At 36.0% G+C, this 27,101-nt stretch overlaps 1 protein-coding gene across 2 annotated transcripts in view; it reads left to right on the top strand.

Moving 5' to 3' along the window:
* The window catches only part of MICU1 (mitochondrial calcium uptake 1), a 218,243-nt gene that overhangs the window by 78,201 nt on the left and 112,941 nt on the right, over window positions 1–27,101 (top strand). For both annotated transcript variants that reach the window (XM_019953951.2, XM_070782354.1), the window contains exon 6: window positions 14,141–14,255. In XM_019953951.2, the coding sequence (XP_019809510.1) occupies window positions 14,141–14,255 (115 nt within the window). The remainder of the gene's footprint in view (window positions 1–14,140; window positions 14,256–27,101) is intronic.

Below are 27,101 nucleotides of genomic sequence, written 5' to 3'. Positions count from 1 at the left end.
GAACTGAAATAGATCATTTCAATAAAGTTATATCATTTCTTTGAAATGAATCTATTGCATTACACTTTTGAATTTTTATCATTGCTTTAATCAAATCTTCTGCCACTGTTTTATTTTTTTAAAAGCATCCTCATTTATTATCCTTATTCTCTCTAGCCATCTAGTTAATGAAGTAGGAAAGCATTTGTATTCTAGGAGTTTGGAGTTGTTCTTAGAGCTAAAGTGGCTAGAATTGGGACTGAAAAGAGAACGGCTTTCTGCAAGAGTGAAGTTTCCAGGATCTTAAGCATTCACGTTCTGTAGTTTGTTGCACAGAAATTTTTGTTTGTTGCCTCAAATTCAATAATACCTTTAAAAAGTTTGGAAATTGAGTTAGGAATAGAAGAAATCATGAACTATAAATTAGAAACATCTCAATTTAATTTTCATCTGACATATCCCCAAATTCTTTCTTTCTGCAAGTTCAGGTATGGGATAAAAGAAGAATAACAAGTATTTTAACTGTGCAACATTTTCTGTTTGATTGAGAATAGTGTGATTGTTTAAGATTGATATCTTACAGGCTTTGGCACCTATCTATGCACCAACTAAACAATGAAGAGTGAGCATTAATTGCATGAGGAAATTGCTGACTTTTCTCTTTCTTTCTAACATCCTTCTTTCCTGGGTTCCTAAGGCCTTAACCCAGCCTTAGGTAGAAATACTGTTATCATTTGGAAATGATATGCAAACATTGCATCTTTTGGAAGAAGCATATTATTATCATTGTTTCTGAAATACAACCTCAAGTACTTCTTGAGGGATTTGGGCAGGCTTTGAAATGTATTTCAGCAACATAGAGAAATGTTAGTATTAAAACAATCCAGTTATTTCCATCTCATAAAAGATGACACCTTAATTTAAATAGTAAAGCTGTGTTCTTTATCAGGTTTTCTATATACCAGAGATGTTTTGAAGTTCTAGATGATGTGTTAGCATCTATTTTGCTGGCACAGTCAATCAACTTTTATTCAACAGAAAAAAGTTTACCTTACACTATAGAACTTGAAAAGTAGATCTTAACTAGAATAAATAATTGAGGTTAAGCTCATAGATACAATTTTTTTCCTTTGGCTTTATCTAGTTGAGTCCTAGAAGGCAAAATTGTTGGCCTTACTTTGTTCAAACCTATTACAATACTCACTGTGTTTGAGCACAGTGAGTATTAACAAGTTTGTTTGAATCGTGTCTGGAAATCCCAGTCCCAGGTCTCCTGATGGTCTCCTGCAATTATAACCAGATATTTTAGAAGTTTTTGTGATGGGTAAGAAACCAGAGTGTGAATCTTTCAGCATAAAGCCATTCTGGTGAAACAATTTGAGGTTTTAGACTAACTGAGAAGTATATTACACATGTAATTGCTGATTTGTTCTAAGTTTACTCAAGTCTTTCAGCTTATCTGAAAAATTAAAAGATTTAGATATGGTGCAGTTGAGATCAATACCAGGACTCCTATGAGGTTATTAATTTCTTTGTACTTGAGGTCAGTAATTCGAATGTTCTAGTGCTTTTGAGTCTGTTGCTATGTTTTAAAATTTAAAACATACAAGATCTAAGACTAGGTCATGTAAATGAATGGTAAAACAGTTAAATTTCATTTTAAGTCAGTGAGCCCACTGCTTTGAAATATTGTGCATAGTTTTGTTCTTCAAAAGGGGAATAACATTTGTCAGTAACTTGAATAGAAATTCTGTTGTGATCAGTTTATCTGCATTCTATCAGAGATTCAGGTGATTGGAGTAGTGTTTGATATGCCGCTTCTAAGATACATAAAATAGTATAGTGCTCTGTAAGGTATCTGCAAGTACTGCTTCTTTTTAAAATACCCAATTCTGTTTAATTGTCAGCATATACACTGAAGTAGTTGCTAGAATCTTAACCTCAGGAACTTTAATATGAAATAAGTTTCTATAAATTTTTTTACTGAATAACATGTTAATATGTTGCTTAATCTTATATTGTATGGTCTTACAATAGAATTAGAATATATTCTATTTCTTTTAACTTTTATATAGATATCTTCCTTTTAGTTTGTTTTATGTTCATTATCTATATTGAATTTATAACTTATATTGAATTAAGTATAAATCATTATGATAGGTTTTCCTAGTAAAAATGCATATTAATACTAAATGTTCATTAGTAACAAAAAATATAAATAACCATCTCTGAAACAGTGAGAGAAAATGAGCATCACCATCAGTCTGCTAAGGAAGACTATGTTTTACTTGCTCTGTGCCTCCTGAAGTGTATAAATGGTATTTGCTTAGAACAAAAGTGAGTTAAAATTTAGGCAAAGATAAAGCTTTATCCAAAAGATTAAGTGAAGGAACAGTTTACTTGACATTCTCAATTTGCAAAATGAAACATTGAGAAGACTTTAGAAATAAGAAAAAATAGCCAAAAACCTTCCTTCCACTGTCCTTTAAATCTTGATTTTCCATTTTCATCATACTTTGGTACTTTTAAAGATTTATTCATTGTTAAACTCAAATATATCTATTTTCACAGATTCTCCTCTGGCTTTGTTGTTTGACTTGAGGATATCATTTTATGGTAGAATCGGGCATTTGATTTGAAAAGATCAGCTAAGAAACATTCATGCAACACAAAATAGTCTAAAAATTTATTTTCTTCTTTCCAAATCTTGACATTTTTATTTGATTCTCCTCCTAATTTGATGGATCAGTTATGATGGTGTTATGATAGTTTTGGTGTTTGTGATTAATATATATTATGAATTTTATAAGAATTGTCTGAGTCTTGGAAACTTGAAAACCCACTTATAAGTTCTTAAGAGTTAATAGATAGTTGTATAATCATAAATGTACCTGAACTACTCTTTGGTATGTGGATGCCTCAGAAAACATAATGTAACTTCTCTCCCTCTCTCCTTCTGCCCCCACCCCAACTCCAGAAGTATGGAGAAACAGTGCAGACCTTTACTAAAGAGACAGAAGACTGTTGCACAGGGCACATCACAAAGCATGACTAATTTAAAAGTCCTCTTTAAACATCTTTGTTTCTTGTTTTCAAAGAGCTACTGCAAAATACGTGTTCTCTGTCCATCCTCACACACACGTGTGCCCATATGTGCTCACCTGCCTTCTTTTCTCCGTTTTCCCAGCTTTGATGCTTTCTATTCCTCTCTGGTCATGTCTCCTTATCCTTTTCGGCTCACCTTTCAAGAGTCCTTTTTCCTTTTATATTTATTCTCCCAGATGTCTTCTTCAACTTTTTCTTATGTAGAGCAATTTGACCTTCTTTTGGCCTCTTCTGGTCCCTATAGCTGTACTCAGTACAGCAGAGGTCTTGTATATAGCCCTGCAAACAGAAATATTTTCTCATTTAGAGGGCTTTTCTCTAGGAGAAAAATCACACTAACTGTACTAGCACTGTAAAGTGTCAATGTAAAATAGCCCCTATGGTCTGATAGTAATTCTCAATCAGTATACAATTTAAGGTCTGTTCAGTGACATCTTTATTATCTCTGCAAATTTTATAATTGCCCCAATGGTGGAGGTGATTAGACCTAAACTATAACCCTAAATGCATCTCATGCAGAGTCTCTCAATCTACATTATTTATATTTTGGAAAACAATCATATGCTTTGCTAGTAATCAAAAGACCTTCAAAAGAAATAGGCTGCTCAAGTCAGAAGCTGTTAAAGAAGAGTGGATGCACACTTATATGTAAATGGATTTTTAATAAAGGTACCAAATTAATTAAATGGAGAAGGGAAGATGTTTTCAGCAAATGGCTTAGAAACAACTATGTATCTTTATTTTAAAAAATAAATCTTTACCACCTTACTTCACTATACACAAAATTCTTTTGAAATGGATCATAGACCTAAGAATAAAATCTAAAACTATAAGGCTTCTAAAAAAAAAACAGAGAATATTTTTATGGACCGGAGATAGGCAGAAATTTATTAGATAGAATACAGAAAGCAATAGCCATAAGGGGAAAATTGAAAAATTAGATTCGATGAAGGTTTAAAACTTCTAATTATTGATATACAATAGAAATTATAAGCCACAGACTAATAGAATGTACTTTTAGTACATATTTGATTGTATTTGTTATCTGTTACCCAGTAACAAATCCAAACCTTAGTGGCTTAAGACAATTATTATTTCTTGTCTCATGCTTTCTGTGAATAAGAAATTGGGGACCAGTTTGCCTACATGATTTTGGCTCAGTCTTTTCCATTAAGTTGCAGTAAGGTGTTGGCTAGGACCTTAGTCATCTAGCTTGACTAGGGGTATAAGATTCATTTCTAATGTAGCTCACTCAGATGGTTGATAAGATAGTACTGTTACTGAGAGGCCTCAGATCCTCTCTCTGTAGGCTTTCCATAAGCCTGCTTCTTGACTGTTCTGTTCTGATGACAGCTGGCTTCCCTCCAGCAGAGCAAGGTGCCTTTTATGCATTAGCATCAGAAGTCATACATTATCACTTGAACTGTATCCTATTAGTTACACAGACCAGCCCTGATTCAATGTGGGAAGAGACTAGATCTACATAAGGACATGGATACCAGAAGGCAAAAAACACTGGGGTCATTTTGGAGACACTGAAAAGAGTCTCACATCTGGAACATACCATGATCAGTAATAAAAAGACAAACAACCCAATTAAAAATGGGCAGAAGACTTGAACAGATACTTCCTAAAGAAAGATATATTAATTGCCAATAAACTGAGTGCATAAAGTGCATAAAACAGTCATCAGAGAAATGCTCAATAAAACCATGATGAGAGAACCACTAAAATGGCTAAATTAAAGAAAGTGGCAACATAAATTTTGACAAAGATGTGTTGCAGCTAGAACTCATACTCAACTTTCAGTTCAGTTCAGTCTCTCAGTTGTGTCTGACTCTTTGTGACCCCATGAATCGCAGCACACCAGGCCTCCCTGTCCATCACCATCTCCCGGAGTTCACTCAGACTCACGTCCATCGAATCAGTGATGCCATCCAGCCATCTCATCCTCTGTCATCCCCTTCTCCTCCTGCCCCCAATCCCTCCCAGCATCAGAGTCTTTTCCAATGAGTCAACTCTTCACATCAGGTGGCCGAAGTTCTGGAGTTTCAGCTTTAGCATCATTCCTTCCAAAGAAATCCCAGGGCTGATCTTCAGAATGGACTGGTTGGATCTCCTTGCAGTCCAAGGGACTCTCAAGAGTCTTCTCCAACACCACAGTTCAAAAGCATCAATTCTTCAGCACTCAGCTTTCTTCACAGTCCCAACTCTCACATCCATACATAACCACTGGAAAAACCATAGCCTTGACTAGATGGACCTTTGTTGGCAAAGTAATGTCTCTTCTTTTCAATATGCTATCTAGGTTGGTCATAACTTTCTTTCCAAGGAGTAAGCATCTTTTCATTTCATGGCTGCAGTCACCATCTGCAGTGATTTTGGAGCCCCAAAAAAATAGAGTCTGACACTGTTTCCACTGTTTCCCCATCTATTTCCCATGAAGTGATGAGACCAGATGCCATGATCTTTGTTTTCTGAATGTTGAGCTTTAAGCCAACTTTTTCACTCTCAACTTTACTTGCAAGTAAAATAACAAGTAAAAAAGTTACAACTTGGAGGAAAGTCAAAATAGCCAAAATCTGAAACATGCCTGTGTTTAATCAATAAAGGAATGAATAAGTTTTGGTATTACTGTGTGTATTAGTATTAGATGCACAATATAATTAATACACAAAACAAATTGCATAAATTACTTATTTTTATTTTGTCGAGTTATTATACTACTCTGCAATCAAAATTAATGAGTTGCTCATTAATAGAGTGTGGATGAATCTCCCCAGCACTATGCTAAGTCATAGAAGCTGCACACTGAAGCATATGTGTTGATGATACCATTTGTAGGCAGTTCTAGAATAGGCAAAACTAATCCTTGGTGCAAAAATATGGTGGGAGTTAACTGTGAAGGGGCATAAAGGAAACATCAGGGGTGGTTGAAATGTCCTGCAACCCAAATATAGTATGTACCTGGGTTAGTCAGATATGTTTATAGAACTCATTGAATTGTATATTGGATTTGTGCATTTCACCATAAGTGGATTTTACTTAAAACTGTAACAAATATTGAAGTCTACATTTGTTTTTTGCAGAGATAATTAACAACTGTGAAACTATCTTTCTTGTATTCTAAGCCTGAGCAAACGAGTTAATGTATTGCAGATAATGGGAATCAGTTTTCTCCCCTTTGGAGAAGGGAGTAACATGTATAAAGGGCAAGACTAAACTGTACTCTGTGATATTAAAATGGAATTAGAGCTACTATGAATTCATAGTTTATAATATATATGATTATAATCATGAGGAAATACCAGCCTAATTCAAATTGAGGAATATTTTACAATATAATTCACCTGTACTTTTCAAATTGTTCAAGGTCAAAAACTAAAGAAACCAAATATAGTCATGAATCTGGAAGGGGATGTACATGCTAGGGCTGAATGACTACTAAGAGGAAAACCTCAACAGACCCTAAACTTTCATCTCTGGCTGATGTGTAGCTTCCATGAAAACAAGAAGTCAAAGGTAGAATGGTAAACAATGGGTAAGCGTTGAAAGAATGCCCACCACAGAGCCAATCTGCAAGCATCTAGAGAGTTTGTCTTTCCCACCCTTTGGATCCAGAAACTTAAGGAAATCTCTGTCAGATCATCAGCTGGTAATGAAACAGAGATTTGAGTGACTATGCTTGACAAAGTGTTTACAGAAGAATTTAGAGAAATTATTAAAGAAATGACTACAACCCACACAAGCACCAACAACAAACCCTGAGCAGGTGGGAGAACCCTATTTCCAGAATTACCACATTATAATATAGAAAACATTCAATTTTCAGTAAGAAATTATGCTTGAAAAGAAAGTATGACTCAGGAAAAGAAAGGAATAGGAACTACCCTTGAGAAAACTCAGATATTGAACCTACTATAAACAGACTTTAAAACAGACTTTAAATGTCCTAAGTATCCTCAAAGAGCTAAAGGAAAGTACACTAATGAACCTAAGGGAAACAAGGAGAATGAGTTTTGCTGCTGCTGCTGCTGCTAAGTCGCTACAGTTGTGTCTGACTCTGTGAGACCCCATAGACGGCAGCCCACCAGGCTCCCCTGTACCTGGGATTCTCCAGGCAAGAACACTGGAGTGGGTTGCCATTTCCTTCTCCAATGCATGAAAGTGAAAAAAGAAAGTGAAGTCCCTCAGTTGTGTCCGACTCTTAGCGACCCCATGGACCACAGCCTACAGGCTTCTCTGTCCATGGGATTTTCCAGGCAAGAGTACTGGAGTGGGGTGCCATTTCCTTCTCCAGTGCATGAAAGTGAAAAGTGAAAGTGAAGTTGCTCAGTCATGTCTGACTCTGAAGTAATAGCAATAAAGAGATACAAATTGTAAAAAAAAAAAAAAGTATCAAATAGAAATTCTGAAACTAAACATTTCCTATAGCTGAAAGGAAAATTTTAGTGAAGGGGTTCAACAGCAGATTTGAATACACAGGAAAAATCTTCAGTGAACGTGAAGGTGGGTCAATTAATACCATCCAGTCTGAAAAAACAGAAGAAAAAAAAATTGAAGAGAAATGGACACAGCTTAAGAAACTATGTGACACTACCAAGTATACCAACATATGTATAATAGGAATTTCAAAGGGCAAGGAGAGAAGAAAAGGGGCAGAAAGAGTATTTGAAGATATAATGGCTGAAAACGTTCCAAATTCAATGAAATATATGAATCTACACATCCAGGAAGCTGAATAACTCCCAATAGGAAAAAATCAGAGACCCACACTGAGACACATAATTACTGTCAAAAGCTGAAGTTGCTGAATCTTGAAAACAGCAAGAAAGAAGCAACTTACAACATACAACCTGTACACAGTAAGATTAACAACCAGTTTCTCTTCAGATACTATGGAGGACAGAGGGCTGACATATTTAGAGTACTGAAAGAAAAAATTGTCAACCAAGAATTCTATACCTACAAAATTATTCTTCAAAAATGAAGGAGATAGATATTAAACCATTCACAGATTAAGAAAAACTGAGGGAGTTTGTTGGTAGTAGCTCTACTCTACCCCAAATGCTAAAATGAGTACTTTAAGGCTGAAATGAAGGGACACTAGATAATAACTTGAAGCTATATTAAGAAATAACACTAGCAAAGATAACAACATAGGTAAATTAAAAAGGCAATATTTTATTTGTAGTGTATAACTCCTGTTTATCCCTCTGTGATTTAAAAGACAAATGTGTAAGACAGTAATTAAAAAATCTATGTTAATGGTCACACTGTATAAAAATGTAATTGTGAAAATACTATAAAGGAAAATGGAACTCTACAAGAGTAGAATTTTTTAAAATACTGTTCAAGTTGGTATTTATTCAAACCAGATTGCTGTAAATTTAAGATGTTAATTGTAATCCACAGAGTGGCCACTAAGAAAATAACTAGGTATGGTTCCATTTACATGAAATATCCAGAAAAAGTAAATCCATAAAGACAGAAAGTACATTAGTGGTTTCCAGGGGCTAGAGGGAGGAGCAGTGGAATGTGACTAAATGGATAAGGGGTTTCCAAATGGGGTGATGAGAACATTCTGGAACCAGGTAGTGGTGGTGGTTATATAATGTTTTTATTGTACTTAATACCACCAAATTGTACATTTTAAAATGGTTAACATGGTAAATTTTATGATAAGTACATTTTACCACAGGTTTAAAAAATTATGAGAAAAAAAAGAGCATGGTACTGGCATAAAAATAGACACATAGATCAGTAGAGTGAAATGAGGAATCCAGAAATAAACGCACATATATATGGTCAATTTGTTTTCAACAAGAAATAAATGGTAAAAGAATAATCATTTCAATAAATGGTATGGGCTCAACTGGATATCACATGCAAAAGAATGAATTTAGTCCCTACCTCTCATTAATACAAAGTTAACTCAAAATAGATCAGTGACCTAAATATAAAAGCTAAAACTGCAGAACTGTTAGAGAAACAGGTAAATCTTCATGATCCTGGATTTTGTGATGAAGTCTTTGATATGACATTAAAAGCACAAGCAATAAGAGAAAAAAAATAGACAAGTTGAGCTTCATCAATATTTAAAATTTCTGTGCACCAAAGAACATAATCAGGAGAGTGAAAGGCAATGAGCAGAATGAAAGAATTTATTTGCAAACCTTATATCAGATACATGTTTAGTATATAGAATATATAGAGAACCTTACAACTCAACAACAGAAAACAAATAACCTGATTCAAAAAAATGGGCAAAGGATTTGAATAGATATTTCTCCAAAGAAGATAATACAAATCGCCAACAGACACATGAAAATATGCTCAACATCATTAGACACTAGGGAAATGTAAATCAAACCACAATAAGATACAAGTTGGCACTCACTAAGATGGATATAATTTAAAAAATGAAGAAAAGAAACTCAGGATGTGGAGAAATTGGAACCATTTTACATTGCTGGTAGTAATGCAAAATGGTATAGCTGCTGTGGAAAACAGTCTGGCCACTCTGCAAAAACATAAACATAGATGTGTGATATGACTCAGCAGTTCCATTCCCAGATATATACCCAAAAGAATTGAAAGCAGATACTCAAACAAATACTTGTACATGAATGTACATAGTAGCATTATTCACAACAGCCAAAAGGTGGAAACAACTCAAATAACCTTTAATGGATGAATGGATAAACAATTTATGGTACATATACAATGGAATATTATTTGGCAATAAAAAGGAATGAAATACTGATTGCTGCTACAACACAGACCAACAAAAACCCTGATCTGCAAAAGAAACCAAATTTTTAAAGCCCACACATTTTCTGGTTAAATGGTTAGAATGCTGAATTTTATGTCATGTGAATTTTACCACAATGGAAAATAATAATAAACCTCCAAGGGGAAAAACAAAGATGGACAAAGAAAGCTATTTTGGATTAGTGGAGATTAAAAAGACATGACAACTAAAGGCCATTTGTGTTTGTGGACTACACCCTGGACTAGAGGGAAAGTTCAGTTCAGTTCAGTCGTGTCCGACTCTTTGCAACCCCATGGACTGCAACATGCCAGGCCTCCCTGTCCATCACCAACTCCTGGAGTCTACTCAAACTCATGTCCATTGAGTCGGTGATGCCATCCAACCATCTCATCCTCTGTCATCCCCTTCTCCCGCCTTCAATCTTTCCCAGTATCAGGGTCTTTTCAAATGAGTATGTTCTTTGCATCAGGTTCCCAAAGTATTGGAGTTTCAGCTTCAATATCAGTCCTTCCAGTGACTATTCAGGACTGATTTCCTTTAGGATGGACTGGTTGGATCTCTTTGCAGTCCAAGGGACTCTTCAAGTGTCTTCTCCAACATCACAGTTCAAAGGCATCAATTTTTTGGCACCCAGCTTTCTTTATAGTCCAACTCTCACATCCATACATGATTACTGGAAAAACCGCAGCTTTGACTAGACAGACCTTTGTTGGCAAAGTAATGTCTCTGCTTTTTAACATGCTGTCTAGGTTGGTCACAACTTTTCTTCCAAGGAGTAAGCATCTTTTAATTTCATGGCTGCAGCCACCATCTGCAGTGATTTTGAGCCCCAAAAAGTAAAGTCAGCCACTGTTTCCACTGTTTCCCCATCTATTTCCCATGAAGTGATGGGACCAGATGCCATGATCTTCGTTTTCTGAATGTTGAGCTTTAAGCCAGCTTTTTTACTCTCCACTTTCACTTTCGTCAAGAGGCTCTTTAGCTCTTCTTCACTTTCTGCCATAAGGGTGGTGTCATCTGCATATTTGAGGTTATTGATATTTCTCCCAGCGATCTTGATTCCAGCTTGTGCTTCATCCAACTCAGAATTTCTCATGATGTACTCTGCATATAAGTTAAATAAGCAAGGGGACAATATACCGCCTTGACGTACTCCTTTTCCTATTTGGAACCAGTCTGTTGTTCCATGTCTGAGTAAGTTCTAACTTACTTCCTGACCTGCATACAGATTTCTCAGAACGCAGGTCAGGTGGTCTGGTATTCCCATCTCTTGAAGAATTTTCCACAGTTTGTGGTGATCCACACAGTCAAAGGCTTTGGCATAGTCAATAAGGCAGAAATAGGTGTTTTTCTGGAACTCTCTTGCTTTTTCAATGATCCAGCAGATGTTGGCAATTTGATCTCTGGTTCCTCTACCTTTTCTAAAACCAGCTTGAACATCAATTTCACGGTTCACATATTGCTGAAGCCTGGCTTGGAGAATTTTGAGCATTAGTTTACTAGCGTGTTAGATGAGTGCAATTGTATGGTAGTTTGAGCATTCTTTGACATTGTCTTTCTTTGGGATTGGAATGAGGAATGACCTTTTCCAGTCCTGTGGCCACTGCTGAGTTTTCCAAATTTGCTGGCATTTTGAGGGCAGCACTTTAGCTCAACTGGAATTCCATCACCTCCACTAACTTTGTTCGTAGTGATGCTTCCTAAGGTCCAGTTGACTTCACATTCCAGGATGTCTGACTCTAGGTGAGTGATCACACCATCGTGATTATCTGGGTCATAAAGATCTTTTTTGTATAGTTCTGTGTATTCTTGCCACCTCTTCTTAATATCTTCTGCTTCTGTTAGGTCCATAGAAGGAAAGTATTAATAGCTAAAAAGTAAATTACTGAGATAGTTTGCTAAATTTGATAATAGGCTGTGGATTACAAGTAATAATATGTATCAGTGTTAAATATCCTGATTTTATCAAATTTTTACTGTAGTATATGAGAGAATGTCTTTGTTCATAGGAACTATTTATTGAAGTATTGAAGTCTAAAGGGGCATGGCTCCAAGTTTTGATATAATATAAAAGAAGATATGTAAAATGATAAAGCAGATAAGGAGATATGTAAACTGTTGGTGAATGTGAGTAAAAAGCATATGGGAGTTCCTTATACAGTTCTCTCCACTTTTCTGAGTTTGAAATTACATCAAAATTAAAAGTTATAAACTTAAGATTTGTCTTTTTATTTTCTGAGCAGCAGCATGGTCCAGATGATTCTTAGAAAAATAATATTGGATATGTTTTTTTGGCCTGGTTTCCTCCTTTCAGTTTGTCCTTAGATTTTTGTCTAAAATTTTGTCTTAAGATTTTTGTTTCTCAACTTCTGGATCCCAATGTACTATTTATTTTCTTTTATTATAGCAGTTTCTCTATAAGATTATTACATAATTAATATGGGTTACTCAGCTTCTATTGATATTTATTCTAACAAGTAAGATTGTATGCCTTTGACAGCCTATTCTCATTTTGTGTATTTTTTTCTAGTTCACATGCTTTTCCTTTGCAGTATCTTGGATAATGTTAAAAAATGTACAATTTTCTTTTGAGAAATTAAAATATTAACTTGCCAGTGAACAACTTTGCTTCTTTTTTCATCCAGTAGCCTTTTTTTGTCTGAAATTTGTGTTTAATCTGTTGGTAAAAGATCAAGTGTGATATGAGGTCTAACCTTAATTGGACTGTGGGCTCATTTTTGGTTTTGGCTCAAGCAAGTAATCTCTAAATGCTGTTAGGCCAGACCAGGCTTTCTGCCCATCACAAATGAGTCAGAGAAGCCCTTTCCTAAGTAGAAACTGCCATCAAAACCTCTTACTGCTTCGTTGGCATTCAACTGTGGATTTTTGCCTTTTCCATCGTTGCTGTTTCATATTATAAGCAAATATCCAGGAGAGGCTATTTTGAGGGGGTTTACTAAGAAGATCATGATGATTCATTTGGTCCTCATGTCTTCCATTGGTTAACCACTTTTCTTTCCTTTGTGTGTATGATGGGATCTTCACTAGACAGAGGTAACCTATTGGGTGGCTGTGTACCTGGATGATGGTGTGGTCGTGCTTGTTGGTTTAGTTTCCATGATGCTCCTCCCAAGGTTATGCCTGCAGTGCTGCTGCTTACTTTGTGCTTGCATGATATTACTTTGACTGCGCTTTGTTGGTTTGGGTTTTTAAAACCTCCTCTCCCTTTTTTTGGTACTTAGAATAATTCCTGAAATTTCTTTGGTTGGTCCAAAGTGAGTCAAACTTATAAAAATGAGTTTCAAGTCTAACTCTTCCATGGATCCTTTTCAGTTTTTGAAAGTATCATTGATGTCACCTCTTAAGTTTCTGGTCTGGTAGGGAATTATAAAAAAAAAAAAAAAAAGGTGGGGGTAGGTTTCCCTTAAACACCCAGGAATAGACTGCTTCCCGGATAGACCATTTCTGAACCTGAGAATGGTTCTCAGAGAGAGCTGACAAAGCTGTCTCTGAGAGAGAGACCTGAGAGAGCTAACAAACTCTCTTTGTTAGCTTATAGATTAAAGAAAATAAATACATACATAGAGTTAATACTAAGTTATAGGAGAGTTTCTTCAAATAGCTAAAATTTAGGAGCCTCCACCAAAGTAACAGTAAATATGACTAAATTATATCATGCCTAAAGCTTGATGTGTATGTCTGATTTGACATATTTCAGAGGTGCTATTTACTCTGTAAACTGTTCTACATTTCAAAAACTAAGATTCTTGGGGTTCATAAGATAAAAGTTAAAATTAATATTTCAGAAATTAATTTTCTGAGCATTTGGGTGGATGCTGACAATAGTTGCTAACTTCTTCATTTCTGATCACTAGTTCTAATCATTAGTTGTTTTTCTTGGGTATTTAGAACTGATTTTTTTTTTTTCTCTACCTTATATACCTCTATAGAAAAAGGTGGATTGTTTTTCAAACTCAGAAACAAATTCAGACCTGAAATGGGCCTGTTACATGTTAAATGGCAGGAGTTCATAAAACTGAAAACTTTCCATTGCTCACATTAAGCCAGTGTTGGAGCAAATAAACAAAATCATCTTTTGCTTATAATTTTAATCATCTTAAAAACTGTAAAGGATCCATTAATTTGGAATGGCCATCAGAGAAATGCTTATAATAAATAGCATAAAACTGTCAGATAAATGATCATTCATCTCTAACTATTTATATTCTCATTCTGTTATGTCTTCTTTTTATCTTTTGGTTGGACCCATACATTCAATAGAAAATTGCCCAGGAACGAGAAAAATTTGCTGATGAAGGCAGTATATTTTACACCCTTGGAGAATGTGGACTTATATCCTTTTCAGACTACATTTTCCTTACAACTGTTCTTTCGAGTAAGTATGAACTTTTTATTCACTTACAGGTAGCATACAGGACTATAAAAAGAGTTAAGTTGATTGGAGGAGGAAACAAAACATGTTTGCAAAGTTAATGAATGATGTTACATCAAATTTCATTTGTTTTGGATTCTCTATAACTTGTATATAGAACCACCCGAAAAACAGGGAGGAAAATAAAGTATCCAGGTAAAGTTAGAAGAAAACAAAAAAGCAACTGCGAAGTTACCTTTTAACTGTTTGAAGCTCAAGATAATTTATACATTGCCTGCTCCTTTAGCCCTCATTAATGTTTATACTTCCTCAGTAAAACACATATTAATCTAGTATTTCCTTTACTAAAGATGATTGGCTCAGTTGTTCTAATTGTGTTGAACATTCATTTTTGAACCTTGGAAGATTACTTCTTAAAACACAAAACTCAGGTTTTACTCCTTTAGAGCACTGATGAATTTCTGATTATTCTAGGCTAAACAGTTTTGTTGATTAGTATGCTACTGTAAGTGTTCTTAGCATTATTTCCCTTTAGTATGACTTTGTTTTAACCATTCAGGAAAAAAAGTGTATGTCTCTAGCTCTCTGTGTACATTCCATTGAAATCCACCTAACTTGATCCAAAGAGATCTGATACTTGAAAGAAGTGATTCTCAATTTTTTCCCCATGGAGGACAGAACCAAATAAAAATAAGCACCTCTTCCTACTCTTCTCCAGAGTAGGCATCTATAAAGATAAAACTGTAAACAGTTTTCCAAACTTATGGTTTCCAGTGGGGAAGGGATGAGGAGGGGTAAATTGGGAGATTGGGATTGACATATATACTACTGTATATAAGTGTGTTAGTCGCTCAATCGTGTCCAACTCTTTGCAACCTCATGGACTATAGCCCACCAGGCTCCTCTGTCTATGGAATTCTCCAGGCAAGGATACTGGGGTGGTTTGCCATTTCCTCCTCCAACTGTATATAAAATAGATAAGTAATAAGGACCTACTGTATAGCACAGGGAACTCTTCTCAATACTCCATAATGACCTATATGGGAAAAATATCTAGAAAAGAGTGAATATATGTGTAACTGATTTACTTCGCTGTATAGCAGAAACTAACACAACATTGTATATCAACTGTACTCCATAAAAATTTTTTTTAAACTATAAACAATTTTCAGTAAGTGATACACAGTTCTTGCCATAGCTGTGACTCTTCTTTCCTCCAATTGACAGAAAAAATGAAGAAATATAGATTGATATGCTTTACCACAGCTGTCCCTGAGTACCAAAGTAATTGACACGTGTATACCTGTGGCAGATTCATGTTGATATATGACAAAACCAATACAATATTGTAAAGTTAAAAAAAAAAAAATTTGTAGTGGACCAGTGCTCTAGCAGCACAGATATATATTAACTTGTTATGAAGACCCAAAATAGTAAACTGAAAGCACATTTATGATCTTATATTTTGTATTATTAATATTATTTTGATGCATTTTCAAAACAGACTTCAGTTCAAATCCTGGCCCCACCACTTCTTACCTATGATTAAGTGTCAGGAAGATCACAGAGCAGAATCTTCAGTTTCTGCTGAAGATAGAAACTGCACATTGTGTAGCTCCCTAAATTCAGATTTTTTTTTAAAAGTCACATTGACTTGTGAGTACTGGGAACCCCTCCAAGTAGCTCTACAGGTCTGGACACCTTTACTTCTTCGTACTCAGCTCCTGGCTTAACCTTGGTGTGTGATTTACAAAAAATGCTTAATATTACAATCTCATATACTTTCTGTATTTTTCAGGATGAGAAAATATGATAAGGATATGATTTTTAAAATTTTCTCTTTTCACTAGTTTTAAGCATTTTGATTATTACATGCTTTTAGTATTTCTCTTCCCTCATTGCAGGCAGACTCTTTACCATCTGAGCCACCAGGGAAGCCCCGTATTTCTCAGCCTTAGCACTGTTGATGTTTTAGGCAGGGTAACTGATTTTTGTGAGGGCTGTCCTTTCCATTATAGGATGTTTAGCAGCGTTCCTGGCCTCTGCGCATTAGATGCCAGTCATGCATACTCCCCCACCCAGTTGTTGCAAACAAAAATGTCTTTGTCAAATGTCCCCAGAGGAGTAGGAATGGGGAGGAATAATCCCTGGTTGAGAACCGCTGATGTAGTTTTTAGCAGGGCTGTTTGGTTTTCGTTTCATTATGTACCTCTGTATAGTGTTCTTGTGTTTCTTGTCTTGGGATTCTTTGAGTTTTGGGGTCTGTGGGTTTATAGTTTTCATCAAATTTGGAAACATTTCAGCTATTTCACCAAATACTTTTCTTTGAGGACTTCAATTGCACCTGCATTTTCCTTATATCAACCATGTAATGTTTGTAGTTTACTATCTTCATTTTACAGATGAGGAAATTGAGGCATACAAAACAATTAAAAACTTGCAATAAATGCTGGAGAGGGTGTGGAGAAAAGCGAACCCTCTTACACTGTTGGTGGGAATGCAAACTAGTACAGCCACTATGGAGAACTGTGTGGAGATTGCTTAAAAAACTGGAAATAGAACTGCCATACGACCCAGCAATCCCACTGCTGGGCATACACACTGAGGAAACCAGAATTGAAAGAGACACATGTACCCCAGTGTTCATCGCAGCACTGTTTATAATAGCCAGGACATGGAAGCAACCTAGATGTCCATCAGCACATGAATGGATAAGAAAGCTATGGTACATATACACAATGGAGTATTATTCAGCCATTAAAAAGAATACATTTGAATCAGTTCTAATGAGGTGGATGAAACTGGAGCCTATTATACAGAGTGAAGTAAGCCAGAAAGAAAAACACCAGTACAGTATACTAACATATATATATGGAATTTAGAAAGATGGTAACGATAACCCTGTATGCGAGACAGCAAAAGAGACATAGATGTATAGAACAGTCTTTTAGACTCTGTGGGAGAGGGTGAGGGTGGGATGATTTGGGAGAATGGCATTGAAACATCTATATTATCATATGTGAAATGAATTGCCAGTCCAGATTTGATTCATAATCCAGGGTGCTTGGGGCTGGTGCACTGGGATGACCCAGAGGGATGGTACAGGGAGGGAGGTGGGAGGGGGGTACAGGATGGGGAACACGTGTACACCTTTGGTGGATTCATGTCAATGTATGGCAAAACCCATACAATATTGTAAAGTAATTAGCCTCCAATTAAAATAAATAAATTTATATTAAAAAAAAAAAAACTTGCCTCAAGTCCCACAGTAAGAAAATGATTTAGGGCTTGAACCCAGGCCACTCCAGCACATGGGCTTCTGTCAGTTGGCTTTACTGCTGTGGTCACATTTTCAGCAGTGATAAGCTACCATAGTGCCTCTTCTTTCTCTAAAACTGAACTGTGGAAAGACTGGTCATAAACTCTCCTGTAGATAATGGGCAGTTCAGGCATTCTTAAAATCTGTATGTTTTGCACTGCATTGTTTACTTTATTTAACACATCATGGAGGGAAATATGCCACAGAAATGACATTGAGATCAGTTATTTCCCACGTCCTAATTGCTGCTAGAACGATAAGTGAGGCATTCAGTGAATCCACCTTTTTGTGAATAACAAGGAATCGTTACATCTAAATACACTTCTTGCAAGGTCGTCAGGCAAAAGGAAATGCAATCCTTTAAACACCAAAAGCTTTGCTAAGGAGTAGCTTGGGCCTTGGAGAATACGTTAGCGTATTTATTCATCTGTTACTCTAATGAACAACATGGACCATTCTTCAGATTTCTAATGGAAAACCAGCTAGAGCAATGTGAACAGCATAACCCGTATAATACAAGACTGTTGTATTTCTAATTATCTGGTTTTTTTTTTTTTTTTCAAAATTAATAGAATCAGTGGTGTTCAAGAATTTGCTATCAATTTTAGAAGTTTCATTTTTTAGCTAAACAAGAATTTTTTTGACTCACACCCAGAATAATAACCAATTTGGCAGCAATATCTTGTGCTTATAATAAGCAGTGACATAAATTTCTCACTCTTCTCTGTATGTACTTTGGATAATGGGTGCCTTCTCTGGCCAGCCTAAAATTTTAAATACCTTTTATCCTGTCATACACACACACTTACACATACACATCTCCTAAATCCCTCTTTTGCTCTCTTTTTTCTCCTTGGCATTTGTCATGATTTCACATTCTATATCAGTTTAGTTTTGTTCAGTCACTCAGTCGTGTCCAACTCTTTGTGACCCCATGGACTGCAGCACGCCAGGCTTCTCTGTCCATCACCAACTCCCAGAGCTTACTCAAACTCATGTCCATTGAGTCAGTGATGCCATCCAACCATCTCATCTTCTGTTGTCCCCTTCTCGTGCCTTCAGTCTTTCCCAGCATCAAGGTCTTTTCCAGTGAGTCATTTCTTCTCATCAGGTGCCAGAATATTGGAGTTTCAGCTTCAGCATCAGTCCTTCCAATGAATATTCAGGACTGATTTCCTTTAGGACTGACTGGTTGGATCTCCTTGCAGTCCAAGGGAGTCTCTTTGCAGTCCAAGGCACTCTCAAGAGTCTTCTCCAACAACACAGTTCAAAAGCATCAATTCTTGGATGCTCAGCTTTCTTTATAGTCCAACTCTCACATCCATACATGACTACTGGAAAAACCATAGCTTTGACTAGACAGACCTTTGTTGGCAAAGTAACATCTCTGCTTTTTAATATGCTGTTTAGGTTGGTCATAGCTTTTCTTCTAAGGAGCAAGTGTCTTTTAATTTCACATTCTATATGATTGATTTATTTTCTTTCCTAAAAAATTATATGAGTTTCAGGTGTTCAGCATTATAATTCAAAATCTTATATACACTACAAAGTGATCACTATTACAAGTCTAGTTATCATCCGTCACCATGTATAATTAACCCGCTTTACCTATTTCACCTATCCTTCAACCCCTTTCCCCTGTGGTAACCTCTAGTATGTTCTCTCTGAATTTCATTTTGCTTTATGTTGTTTGTTTTTTTTTTAGATTCCACATGTGAATGAAATAATTTGGTATTTGTCTTACTCCATCTGAATTACTTCACTTAGCATAATACCCTCAAGGTCCAAGGTTGTCACAAGTGGCAAGATTTTACCTTCCTTTATGACTGAGTTATGTTCCATTTTGTGTGTGTGTGTGTGTGTGTGCGCATGCATGTGTGTATACCACATCTTCTTTATCCATTCATCCATCAGTGGACACGTAGGTTGTTTCTGTGGCTTGGCCATTGTAAATAATGCTGCATTGAACATAGGGATACCCTTATCTTTTAAAATTAGTATTTTTGTGTTCTCCAGATAAATACCCAGAAGTGGATAATTGATATATCTTCTTTATTGTCCATCTTCCTACCTAGAATGTAACTGCTTGACAGTGAGCATAGGTTTGTAATGATTATTTGTTATAGATTTGTAGTGATATTAATTACAAACTTATCTACTATATATAAAGCATTGTGGCAAAATAACAAAGCAAGGATTGTTTTTTTTTCAGTCTTCTCTGAAATGAAGTTTGTAAAACAGAAGACTCTACTGTTTATATCCTGAGTTGAGAACAATTCTTTCAGCTGTTGATGGCCTCAGTCCACATCCAGTACCAGTGGAGTGAGGAAAATATGTTTTTAAGCTAACCTACTTCTAAATGAAGAAATATAATTATATGAGAAATAAATTATAAGCTTTCTTATAATTCAGAATTAAATTATTTGTATCCCCCTCTTACCCTAATTCATAGATTTTATTGTTTCATACTTTATCTGTCTGATGAGGTCTGATGGATTAACTTGAACAATTGTCAAACATGAGCCATAGCATCTGTATTAAGTGGAATACTAAGTATTTACTAAATAACTGCTCACTGATAAAATAAATTTAGATTCATTCCAGGCACGATAAAGACTAATAATTATTATTATTATTAAATAATTTCCAAAGAGGCTTTGATCCTTAAACTAGGTTAACTGAAATTGAATGAGAATGCCAAAGCATGGTTTATTAATGGCTTAGTACTCTGGACTCACCACCTACATTAGCTGGTGGTCTTAAATCCTGGAATTTGAAGTCAGAGACTTATAATTTGATATAAAGAAAAGTCATCTAGATTTATCTAGAATGCTATATATTATTTATTGATTTGGATCATTCATAGCTAATACTAAGATTCACTACATTATCATAACATAACTTAGAATCTGGATCTTGGGCATTGACAGGTTGAAATATTTATATATGTTCCTTGTGTTCATATATTTTCTAAATAAAGTTATTGACGCTGTGGGCTATTTAGACCCATGTTTTAGATAGCTTGTGGAGGCAATAATAAAATGATCAAAAGTGGATTATTTGTAAGCAATCTTACTATGCACTATTAATCTTTGAAAAGCCATCAGAAAAATCAAAAGCAAGAACTGGTACAATGTGTTCAGTACCTAAGAGGAGACATAATGAAAATCAGGCATAAGTCAATATGTTCTGCTTTTGATTCCTTCTTTAGATTTGGAGGAATTAGTGGAGAAATTTAATTAAGTGGGTTTTCACTATAGGAGAATTTGACTTACTAACAGTTATCCCCATTGTGATGCATCTTTCTCACAAATATACAAACCTTTTGGGAAATTACAGCATCATTCAAGTGAAAGCTTATAATATTTTATTTCTCTTGCTATATTGAAGTCAAGAACTGATCACAAAGTGTATGTGACTTGGAGGTAGTAATATTGATCAGTGCCATTCTGGCTAATGAAAATGTTATAGAAGTTATATCTCAAAATAAGTTTTTCAAGTTGAGTGATCTGTTGGAAAATATGGGCACAGCAACATACTGAAATCTATTAACAAATCTTTTTTATTGCCATATTATAGTTAGAGAAGTTATAGAGAAAATTTGGTTTAACTATTTTCTGTGCTTCTCAATCAGCAAAAACAAAATGGGGAGCTGACTGTGGCTCACATCATGAACTCCTTATTGCCAAATTCAGATGTAATTTGAAGAAAATAGGGAAAACCACTAGACCATTCAGGTATGACCTAAATCAAATCCCTTACAATTAGATCTGAAAGACAGAGTACCTAAAGGACTATGGGCAGAGGTTTGTGACATTATACAGGAGGCAGTGATCAAGACCATCCCCAAGAAAAAGAAATGGAAAAAGACAAAATGGTTGTCTGAGGAGGCCTTACAAATAGCTATGAAAAGAAGAGAAGCTAAAGGCAAAGGAGGAAAGGAAAGATATACTCATTTCAATGCAGAGTTCCAAAGAATAGCAAGGAGAGATAAAGAAAGCCTTCCTCAGTGATCAGTGCAAAGAAATAGAGGAAAACAGTAGAATGGGAAAGACTAGAGATCTCTTCAAGAAAATTCGAGATACCAGGGAACATTTCATGCAAAGATGGACACAATAAAAGACAGAAATGGTATGGACTTAACAAAAGCTAAAGATATTAAGAAGAGGTGGCAAGAATACATGGAAGAACTATACAAAAAAGATCTTCATGACCCAGATAACCATGATGGTGTGATCACTCACCTACAGCCAGACATCCTGGAATCCAAAGTCAAGTGGGCCTTAGGAAGCATCACTGTGAACAAAGTTAGTGGAAGTGATGGAATTCCAGTTGAGCTATTTCAAATCCTAAAAGATGATGCTGTGAAAGTGCTGCCCTCAGTATGCCAGCAATTTTGGAAAACTCAGCAGTGGCCACAGGACTGGGAAAGGTGTTTTCATTCCAGTCCCAAAGAAGGGCAATGCCAAAGAATGTTCAAACTACCACACGACTACACTTATCTCACAGGCCAGCAAAGTAATGCTCAAAGTTCTTCAAGCCAGGCTTCAACAGTACATGAATCGTGAACTTCCAGATGTTCAACCTGGGTTTAGAAAAGGCAGAGGAACCAGAGATCAAATTGCCAACATCTGTTGGATCATAGAAAAAGCAAGAGAGTTCCAGAAAAATATCTACTTCTGCTTTATTGATTATGCCAAAGCCTTTGTGTAGATCACAACAAACTGTGGAAAATTCTTCAGGAGATGGGAATACCAGACCACCTTACTTGCCTGCTGAGAAATCTGTATACAGGTCAAGAAGTAACAGTTAGAACTGGACATGGAACAACGGACTGGTTCCACATTGGGAAAGGCTGTATATTGTCACCCTGCTTATTTTAACTTAATAGAAGAGTACATAACGCGAAATGCCAGGCTGGATGAAGTGCAAGCTGGAATCAAGATTGCTGGGAGAAATATCAATAACCTCAGATATGCAGATGACACCACCCTTATGGCAGAAAGTGAAAAGGAACTCAAAAGCCTCTTGATGAAAGTGAAAGAGGAGGGTGAAAAAGTTGGCTTAAAACTCAGAGTTCAAAAAATTAAGTTCATGGCATCTGATCCCATCACTTCATGGCAAATAGATGGTAAAACAATGGAAATAGTGACAGACTTTATTTTCTTGAGCTCCAAAATCACAGCAAATGGTGACTGTAGCCATGAGATTAAAAGACGTTTGTTCCTTGGAAAAAAAGCTATGACCAACCTAGACAGCATATTAAAGAGCAGAGATATTACTTGGCCAACAAAGGTCTGTCTGGTCAAAGCTGTGGTTTTTCCAGTGGTCATGTATGAGAACTGTGGTGTTGGAGAAGACTTTTGAGAGTCCCTTGGACTGCAGGGAGATCCAACCAGTCAAATCCTAAAGGAACTCAGTCCTGAATATTCATTGGAAGGACTGATGCTGAAACTGAAACTCCAATACTTTGGCCACCTAATGTGAAGAACTGACTCATTGGGAATGACCCTGATGCTGGGAAAGACTGAAGGCGGGAAGAGAAGGGGACGACAGAGGATGAGATGGTTGGATGGCATCACTGACTTGATGGACATGAGTTTGAGCAAGCTCCAGGGGTTGGTGATGGACAGACAAGCCTGGCGTGATGTAGGGTCACAAAGAGTCACACACGACTGACGACTGAACTGAACTGACTGATGCTTCTCAGGTGGCTCAGTGGTAAAGAATCTGCCTGCCAGTGCAGGTGACATGGGTTCAATCCCTGAATCAGGAAGATCCCCTGGAGAAGGAAATGGTAACCCATTCCAGTATTCTTGCCTGGAAAATCCGATGTACCTGGTGAGCAAAAGAGTTGGACATGACTTAGCAACTGGGTACGAGCACATGTAATTTTTATGTCTCAGGATTTTCTGTTGTTGCCTAATTGTCCTTATGAAGGGTAAAACAAAGAAGAAAATGGTTGATCTTATTCAGTGTTGTTTTACCCTATAAAAAGTGCTTAGAACTTCAGAAATACTCATTAGCATGCTGTTAGGCCAAAAGTGTCTCACTGTGTTGTTTACCAGTAACTTCTTTCTCTAGCATAGCCCTTCTTATGGTTAATTCATTGATTTTATAATAGTACAGCTTCTGTCAAAACAATAAAATAATGCATTTAAGTATATCAAATATTTATGATGTTAAGTTCATTTTGAACCAAATGTACTTGAAAATATTATGTCATTTCAGTAGACCCTGTTGTTACAGAAAGTTGAAGCATTTACATCTTTGTATCAACAACCACAAAACAATTTTAGTTCACATTAGCAAAAAATAAGTGGTGTTTGTATTTAGCTCTCTCAAGTCTCCTTGTGACTTTACTAGATTAAATTTTTTCATTTGCAAAAGCAAAGTTTATCCCTTGAGAACAATGCTTGAGATTTGTTCTGAGGGTTCATAAAGCCAAGGGGAGAACAGAGACTAAAGTAGTAAATTGTGACTTACAATAAAGATAAGATCTAAATGTGTTTTGACTGTGTCTTGAGAAAGATTTTATAATTTTATACCCATGAGGAAATCAGTTATTAGCCTTTTCATATTTGTGTTTTATTTAAATTGATCCATTTTCATGTTTTGAAAATTCTATTCTAAAAATTCTAATATTATCTTAAAATCTTATGGAAATCTGATTGAGATCGCAGGATTCCTAGAGAGCTCTGCCCTTTCAGTACAGATAGTCAAATGGGCCTGTTTTCTAAAAAGAATATTGAGTGAGGTGATCAGGAGTATTTTCTGTATGCTCTATGAGCTGGTGCCGCCACTCAAAATTATTGTTTGCATAGACTTTGTTCTCTCTTGAACGGCTTGTGTTGGCCTGTAAAGCTTTCTGCCTCTTTTCCCATGGAGCCGCTTTTTATGATATATGAGATTCATATATAGGAGCTCTGAAAGAGAGAAAAGAAAGAGGTCTGCCCTTGTTTTTCAATCTCTGCTCCTTAGGACCTTGGGAGCAAAGGCCTAACAAGGGAAGGCTTCCTTCCACTTTAGATCTCATTTATCAATGGGAGAAAATTCCTGGAGCAAGAAAAGTAAAACTCCAATATAGCTAAATTCTCTGCCTTCTAGAAAGTACCCTAACCTGTCACATTGTTTCTTCTTCTCCCTTCACTCTTCATATCAGAATTTTCTCCTATATCTCAGCTAAGATTCTAGTTGTTTTAAAAATCAGAATTAAAAAAAATTTTTTACATTGAATTGTGAATGAATTATGATTCCTTGTAACAGCTCCAGAGGTATTTGTTAATTTGAAAAACTCTCTAATTAATGCAAGTTTAGACAGTGGTTATGGTATCACTGAATAATATCTTGAAATTAGGAACTCTGCTGTGTGGCTTTGTATCCCCAAAGTACCTAACACAGCATCCTACTAATAGTAATCATTCCAAAAATATTTCAGTGAAAGAATATTTGGGATGTGACTTCTCCGGGTCTCTTCTAGGTAGAAAGGAGACAAAACCACCTATCCATCTCTATACCTTTGATTACAGTGTCAAATAGACCTCAGTTTACCCTCCTGCCAGAGTCTTCCCTTCATTTCCCAAGAACAGATTATAGAAACTTCCCCTCTTGTACTTCACCTACCTTCTGTTCTGTCTTCCTCCACCTCTGCTGTGTCTTGTTTTTGTTCTGTTGATGGTTGGCATGGCTCTGTAGAATTCAGCCCTCAGCAATTTATGTTGTGTAAAATATTTACTATGGCCTGTGAGCCCCACTTTTTCATATTTTTGCCTCTTAGAAGCTGGACTGAAATCAAGTGTATCTGTCCTTTCTGTATATCTGACTTTTCCCTAAAACCCACAACTTAATAGTGTTTGGTTATGCTTAGGCTTCATCATGTGTTGCTTACCTATTTCTGGAACAGCTTTGGAAAATGCTCATTTGTTTTGCTGAAGAATTTGAGGGTGCAAAAATGAAACCAGGGCAAGAAATAGTGGTTGTCATGGACTGATTTGCCTAATCACTATCGCTTTTGGAGAAGGTATCCAGCCCAGTATCTGGCTCATAACAAGTACTCCGTGTATATTTGTTGGCTAAGTATCTAAGAATTTTTCTGAATAGTTACTTTAGTATACATACTAAAATTTTATATTGCTCCAAGTACCCTTAGCCTCCTGCCTAGTATTTAAAACTGGTTTAAAATAATAGTTAATCTCTATACACAGTGAAAGCTAGAAAATTAATTAGAATAGCAAATTTTTTTCTATTTGGACACTAAACCGAAAAAATAGCTTTTTATGTGACACTAAACTAAGTCACATGTACAGAGGATCCTTCAGAATGAGCATAAATTAAGTATCAAATATCAAATCTCTTTATTAAAGCAGCTAATTATAAGCACATATGCATTAAGTTGTATCTTGGCGTAAATTGTCACTTTGGCTATTGAGCACAAGGAGTGGAATGAAACCACATAGAATGAAATAAATGTCAAGCAGATGATTATATTTTTTAGATCTAAGAAGGTGGGGTGGGGAAACTATCACCCAGGTGTATGTAATTTGGCCATAAAAATAGCAACATGCATTTGAAGAAAATATATTTCTGGAGAAGGATGTGACCTTAATAAAAAGGTAAAGCACTGGCATGCCCTAGAATCTACTTCCCAGAAACTCTTGGGGAATCAAAGGTTTTTGACATCTCTGGCATTTAATACTCTTCCTGTAGCACAACTGTCAAGTAACAGTGTTAAGGAAGATCTATTTAAATGCAAGACTGTTTCTGGCAGCCCTCTGAAGGTCATCTAGCAACTGAGGCAGAGATACAGTGTAAAAACGGGTTATATACCTTGAAGTAGGAACAGTTGCTATTTCTTTTCTTCAGGTGTGAAACTTTATTTAAAGAGTTATGTAGATAGATAATCTAGATAGATAGATATATAGAATCAGGGCTGAAATGTATTTTCAAGAAAAGATGTAAATGGAAGAAGAGCAATAGTTAGACGGAAGTGTCTGAACAGCTACAGCCTTGCTGAACAAATTCAGAAACATTTCACAGTCTTATGAAGTTTTTAATCTCAGGTTTTTGACAGGTAGTGTTTCATATTATTTAGAAAACCTTGCCACTTGACATGACATAAATCACACTGAGACACAATAAAGAATAAAGAACTCTCTCTGTAGCCATTGCAGAGTCTATGTGTAAGGCTGGTAAGCTCATAGTAACATCTCTTGTAGTTTCTTTGATTATTTTAGGATTTTCACATAAAAGCAATATGAATTTTAAGTTTTAAGAATATACATTAAATTTCTAAGTGTGTTTTTTTTCCTTGTGGTCAGAATCTGTTAAAGTAGAAACCAGGGTTTTCCAATTAGTGCTGCTAAAAAGAGCGTCGTAACTCCCTTCCTCCTACCCCATGTTCTTGGGGTCCTGTGGCTGATTATAGACTTGTAAATGAAAGGTAATGGGTTTGTCTAGGAGATGTACAAACTGTAGGCATTGAAGCTGTACCTTGCATACTGGGCAGCTTTACCACCCAATCTATGCTACAG

This window comes from Bos indicus, chromosome 28 (assembly GCF_029378745.1).
Source record: "Bos indicus isolate NIAB-ARS_2022 breed Sahiwal x Tharparkar chromosome 28, NIAB-ARS_B.indTharparkar_mat_pri_1.0, whole genome shotgun sequence".
Lineage (NCBI taxonomy): Eukaryota > Metazoa > Chordata > Mammalia > Artiodactyla > Bovidae > Bos > Bos indicus.
This window is presented reverse-complemented; position numbering and strand designations above follow the sequence as displayed.